This window comes from Varanus komodoensis, unplaced genomic scaffold, assembly GCF_004798865.1.
Source record: "Varanus komodoensis strain SLA01 unplaced genomic scaffold, ASM479886v1 scaffold68, whole genome shotgun sequence".
Classification (NCBI taxonomy): Eukaryota; Metazoa; Chordata; class Lepidosauria; order Squamata; family Varanidae; genus Varanus; species Varanus komodoensis.
The window spans coordinates 1983306-1989662 of record NW_025336321.1 but is presented as its reverse complement, the minus strand read 5'-3'; the positions used below and the strand labels follow the sequence as shown (position 1 = coordinate 1989662).

The window sequence follows — 6357 nt, the reverse complement described above, 5'->3', positions numbered from 1 at the left end:
ATGAGCTCTTATTTTGTAAACTCATTCTGCGGTCGCTATCCAAATGGCCCGGACTACCCGTTACATAATTATGGAGATCCTAGTGCCGTGAGCGAGCAATTCAGGGACTCCGCCAGCATGCATTCCGGCAGGTACGGCGGCTACTCCTACAATGGCATGGACCTCAGCGTCGGCCGCTCCGCTTCCAGCCACTTTGCGGCCGGAGGGCCCGCCGACAGGGCTCGCGGCAGCTACGCCGCCAACGCCGCCGCCGCCGCCGCCGCCGCCCCCGAGGCCAGGTACGCCAGCCGGGCGGCGGCCACCCACTCGCCTCCGCCTGAGCCGCTGCCCTGCGCCGCCGCCGCCGCCGCCGCCGCCGCCGCCTCTCCTGTCAGCGGCGACGCTCTCCACGGCGCAGCGAAAAACTCCGCCGCCAACTCGACCAGCACTTCGTCCACCTCCAGCAGCAGCAGCAGCAGCGCCAGCAGCAGCAGCAGCAGCAGCGCCAGCAGCAGCAGCAGCGCCAGCGCCAGCGCTGGCAACACCCACCTAGGCAGAGACGGGCTAAGCACGTCGCCTGGCACCGAAGAGGACCCTCCGGCCGGCGGCGAGCAGGCGTCCTCGCAGCAGCAGAACGACCAGAGCACGGCCCCGCAGCCTCCGCAGCCCCAGATCTACCCCTGGATGCGAAAGCTGCACATAAGCCATGGTAAAAGCATGCCCGGATTCTCACCTACGGGGAGGAAGGAGGGAGGGAGGGATGCGGGGAGGAAGAAGGGAGGGAGGGAGAGGGGCAGAAGGCGAGCCGAGGGACAGGCACACGCGCGCGCGGCGCTGCCTTGCGCTGCGCGGCGCTGCTCGCTCGGGGGAAGACGGGGGCGGCCAGAAACGTGTGTCCGCCGCGCCGGCTGTTTGTGTGCCTGTGTGCCCCTGGGTGCGTCCATGGGGTCTGCTCGGAGGCGGCCACTGCGCCTCTTGAAAGGGCTGAGCAGTTTTGGGGGCAAGCGGAGCACTTCAGCTCAGGGCAGGGTAAGCCACCCTCTCCTAAGGACTCTCCCGAGTCTCCAGGACTGCTGAGGTGTAATTGAAATGGTGGAGGAGAGAGCGAGAGAGGGAGAGCTTGAATAGTGCGTGTCAGCCTCTGTAATTTATGACGAGGACCGTCCAGTGAAAAACACCGTTACTAATTATATCAAAAAAGAAGTTGAGCAAATAGAGGGGGGGAAGCAAGATTTCGCTGGGGGGAAGGAGATCCACAGAAAACTTAAGAGGAGAGACTGGATGGGGGGGGGGCGACGATGGGGGAGGCTCGTATGGCAATTCTCAGGACATTGTCTTGGAAAGCTTTCCTTTGAAATCGAGGAGACTGACCGCTAGATAAAGTGTGGTTAAAATCAGGAGAGGGAATCGAACTTCGTCCAAGGTGGTGGTGTTTTGGGTTTTGTCTGTTTGGACTTTTGTACGCCACTGTACGCGGGGTCGAAACTTAACATCACGACCCTAACCCTTCCATTGGGAGGAAGTCAGTTGTCTTAAAACCAATGGGAGATTTAATATAGGAGAGAAGGGAGAGGGGCATCAGCTGGGCTTCCTGTGATGAGATTCTCCAGCCTTTGCTTATAAAACAGTAAAAAAAAGAGACTGTTTAATTAGTTTGGTTCTGGACACTAATTTAAGAATAGGAAGAGGAATGATGGGCGGGGGTGAAGAAAAGGAGGTACTTGTTGAGCATGTTCCCAACTTTCCCTACGGACAAGAGAGGGAAATGGGTAGGGGGGAGCCAGGAGCCTGCCTGGGGCTTGAGTGGGGCTTGTCCCTGTTTCCCAAGTCTAACCTGCTCCCCCTTTCTTGTTGCAGACAACATTGGGGGGCCCGAAGGGAAAAGGGCTCGGACTGCTTACACGCGCTACCAGACCCTGGAGCTGGAGAAAGAGTTTCACTTCAACAGATACCTGACGCGCAGGAGGAGAATTGAAATAGCCCATGCTCTTTGCCTCTCAGAAAGACAAATCAAGATCTGGTTCCAGAACAGGCGCATGAAATGGAAAAAGGATAACAAGCTGAAGAGCATGAGCATGGCAGCGGCAGGAGGAGCCTTTCGCCCTTAGGAGAGGATCCGGCCCTGCTGCTTCCTCCCCAGAAAGCAAATCAAATCAAAACAAAACATAAACATAAACAAGTACTGAGCAGTATTATATGAGCTGACCCTGCGTGGAATGTCAGTAGTCCCTCTCTCTCTCTCTCTCTCTCTTCCCCCCCCCCTTTCTCCCCCCTCACTCCTCTGTCTTTTACGTTGAGTTGCTCCAACTTCCCTGGGAGCCTGGAGATGCTCTCTATCCCATCTTTTAATCATGAGCCTGTTTAATTAAGCCTCCCTAGCGCGTGTTACCGGTAGATCCGCTTCCAGTGCATTTCTTTGTCTTGAATGGCTTTGTCGTGAAAAAAAGTAGATGTTTAACTTATTTATATGAAGCGAGTGGCGTTACTTGAACTAACTGTAAAAAGGAAAAGGGGGGAAACCCCCCACAAAAAGAGTAAAGGAGAGAAATCTTCTCCCTGCCCCCTCCAGCTCGTCTCCCTCTCCCCTTTCTCACCCACCCCTACCGCACCCCACCTCACCCCACCCGGTCCTGCTTTGACCCCCGGTGTTTTCTGTGTGTTGCACTCGCTGTGCTTAACTCTGCATGTGTGCTCGAAAGTGTCTGTGTCTGTATAGCTCCAAGCTGTGGCCAAGATTTCCAATCCAAAACTACCTATCTAATTCCTGTGTCATTAATGGCTGTTGTAGAGGTGAAATGATGAAATACAAACTGAACGTGTCCTAACGTGTAGTGAATAGTGAATCTGTGACGAAAACTGTGATGCCAGACAGTATGTCCTTGCTGTGCCTTTGTATATGACTCTTTGCACGAACTCTTGAAAGTGGCTTTTATTAAGCGCGGCTTCAGTAACGTGGAGGGGTTTGTTTGTTTGTTTGTTTGTTTGTTTTCGGTTGGAGGGGTTTTTTTGTTCTGGGGGGCTGGTGAACAAAGTTGCAAACAGAGTTGAATTTTGGCTGTCTGAGCAAAAAATCAATGTGATCGGCTTTTTTAAAAAATGTTTTTTTTTTAAATAACTGACTGGAAAAATAAACTTTCTATTGTAAGGGTTTTTCCCTTTTCTTTCTCCACCCCGTTTTTATTTCCTTTTGTGGGCGAGCTGCTTTGTACCCCAAAGGAACTGTAGTGCCGCCTTCACATCTCTGACTAGAGTAAAGTTGGAGAGAAAACTCTAATGGAAATAATACAGGCAGAATTGTCCACTGTGCTTCTGAATTACTAAGTTCTTATTTGGGATAGACCATCCCATTTCAGGATCCACAGCCAAGTCCCTTTTTAGGATAGGATTACACCAGTCTTCAGCTCATTCCCTCATATAAGAAGCCCGGGTTTTCTTCCACGCAATATTATCTCTAGAAACAGCTTTGCCTTTTTCTGGGTTATCCCTGTAGCTAAAGAAATATAGATCTTTGGGGGACCGCCACTGTAGAGACCCTTGAGAATGCAAGCACCATCCAAAGTGAGAATGAAGGAATGAATGAATAAATACACTACCTTCTCATTGTGCACTCTTAAAAGATACTGAGAAAGGGTTTATATAAGCACATTTGTATTTATTTTTCTACAGTTAGTTTTGCTAGAAAAGTGTTACTTACCCCACCAGGGCTTGAATGGTTAACTCTTCTGAGCTTCTAAGAGTAACTAAAGATCTGCACATTTACAGACGCGTTACATTGATGTCTTCCCTTAAAAGTTATAAAACAGTAAACTTTATAAGCCCCAGTTCCGGCTATATGACATTTGGGTGCCAAATGAATAGGGTTTTGTCTATGAATTAGATCGTAAAATCATCCATAGCACAGACAGATAGGCTCACTGGCTATAAAAAGTCACGTGGTGCCATTAAAGTAAGTTTTATGGTTTTGGGGAGTTGTCATCCAACGTTATATACCCCATAACATATAATCACACTGACGCTGGACTTCATTTGACTCTTTTGCAGGCTACGTGTGCCTCCTGGTCATTCAAATTGTCAGGTTTAGGTACAGAAGTATCTATTCCCCAAGTTCTCAAATACTCTGTGAAAAAATGGCTCAATGGAAGTTAAGGTAAGTTTTGTGTACAAGTTGCTTAAGTTTCTTTGTACAGTAGAGAATCAACTGTCCTTGATTTGGTCCTAGTTTTCAGGACTACCACAGTGATTCTAAATGTAGTAGAATAATGTGTTAAAAATGTAAGTTTGGGGGGGTTTGTCCCCCCCCAATCCCTTTATGATTCTAAGGCCTAGCAGTTAAGCCAATTCTTAATTTTTTTAACAAGTCAAATCCAAGCAAACCACAATAAGTGATTTTGGCAGAGATGGATTTTGAGGCCTAACTTAAATTACTTGGGCTAAGGCAAATGATAATGACTTCCTTTGCCTCATGAACTTTTCAGCTTCCAGTGATTGTGTTTATCAAGGGCCAGAGTCCGCAGGCAATTCTTGAAGGAAGCATGGATCTGGAGCTATGCAAGAGTGGCCATCCCAGTCTTGGGGGAAGGTCAGCAACTGATATAGAACAAGGAAGATGCTCTTTGTGTGACTTTAAATATTTAGGATTAGTTTGGACTTCCCTATCCTGCAGGACTTAGTTATACCTGCCTGTGTGTGCCTACACAGAATACGCAGCCTACACAATGACAGCCTTCCCCAAATGTTTGCATTTCCACTGCTTTCTTCTTCTTTTCCTGAAGGAACAAGTTGACTGGAAACTTTATCAGGAGATTCCACATGTCATGACAGCATTTGAAATTATGAAAGACAGTCTAGGTTTATAGGGGATAGTAAATCACCCTATTTAGCTAGATATCTTAATTTTTTTACTGGCTGGCAATTGTAGGGTAGGCCCCAGCTGCCTGTTTATTTCAGCTTTCTTTTTTATTTAAGGAGACTCTTCTCACTAGAGTGTGATTACTCTGCAATAAAGTTTATGGCCGGATTTAACTTTAAGTCTTTGAATTTCCAGGGTTGAAAGAGAGCGTGAAAGAGCACCCCCCCCCCTTTCCACTGTGCTTCTTTTTCTTTTTCTCTTTATAGCATCAGGTCCTGGAAATCCTTGCTTACAGGAGTTTTATTCAGGCAAGGAATATCTTTGGGAGGTCCATAGCAACTTAAAAAAGAGAGAAAGGTGCAGGTGAATAAGGACTGGCAAGAATGAATCTACTGATTATATATATATATATATATATACACACACACACACACACACACACACACACACACATATATATATATATATATATATATATATATATAGAGAGAGAGAGAGAGAGAGAGAGAATTATTTGTCAGATATGTTGAAGTCACCCTGTAAATGCATGGGTTATCTCTCAAACTCTTGCTTAAATAGTAATTCAATTATCTGTCAGCAAATATTCTATTCCAGGTAGATCCTATCGCATTTCTTTATAGATTTTGGCTTCTGTCAGTTAAAAAGGATTCAGTGTTGGGTTTATATGTTCCTCTAATATTTTCATCTCGCAGCGCCACCCTGTATGTAAATCCCACTGAGCTCAATGGCACTTACTCTTTAGTATGTGCGTACAGGGTTCAGTCCTTAAAAAAAAAAAAAAAACACCAAAAACCAAAACCTCAGTTTCAGTTTCCTTTGTAAAGGGGCTTACTCTTGAGTAGAGTACAGAATTTAGTACAGAATTATGTTGTTAACTCTCAGTGGTGCCTAGCCTTATAAGAGAAAAATATACAGAAGATTATTCTATCCTACTTGGTGCTTGGAAAGAAATATGCTGATCAAGGAATCTTTTGCAAATGCATAGGCAGGCAATCTGAAAGATATGGAAAGTTGTAGCATTCTAGAATGTCTCATAATAAGTAAGTATGGAGCGCATGTACTGCATTTCCTTGAATAATGGAGAAAATATTGGCAAGGCAATAAGCAAGACTGGGTCTCAAGGAAGACTGTCGTTCGAGTGAAGGATACAGCTCTTCTAAGGTGATGTGGCAGAATTGTACAGAAACTAGTACTATTTTAAGTTGCTTTCATGGTAGTTACCTTTATACAGCTTCAGTAGCTAGCAAGATGTGTACACTCATTTGAAAAAATGACCAGAATTATGCATGTAGCCTGATTCAGAGTAGAACAAAAACCTACACACTGCTTAGTCCATGTTATATCCCACCAGTTCCTTCTTCCTGTCCCAAGAAAAGGAAAGCGCTGACCATGTTGGTCTATGAAATGAAAATAGCTGATTTAAAGACTAATGTACAGTTCAGTTAAGAGGCGGACCGGTTTTACATTTACTGAATGCTATTAAAATGAATGGGGCTATTGCTAGGTTT

The 6357-nt window shown here is 46.2% G+C and overlaps 1 protein-coding gene across 3 annotated transcripts; it reads left to right on the top strand.

Annotated features, from left to right (window-relative positions):
- HOXA5 (homeobox A5) lies at positions 1-2143 on the top strand. 3 transcript variants are annotated; one of them, XM_044450774.1, is made up of 3 exons: positions 1-431; positions 507-688; positions 1837-2143. In XM_044450774.1, the coding sequence occupies exons 1-3, from the start codon at positions 1-3 to the stop codon at positions 2085-2087; spliced, it is 864 nt and encodes a 287-aa protein (XP_044306709.1). In that variant the 3' UTR covers positions 2088-2143. The 3 variants fall into 3 exon arrangements, with proteins under 3 accessions (XP_044306709.1, XP_044306710.1, XP_044306708.1); XM_044450775.1 differs by having other exon boundaries at positions 1-513; positions 592-688; XM_044450773.1 differs by having other exon boundaries at positions 1-688.
- Positions 2144-6357: the final 4214 nt, after the last annotated feature.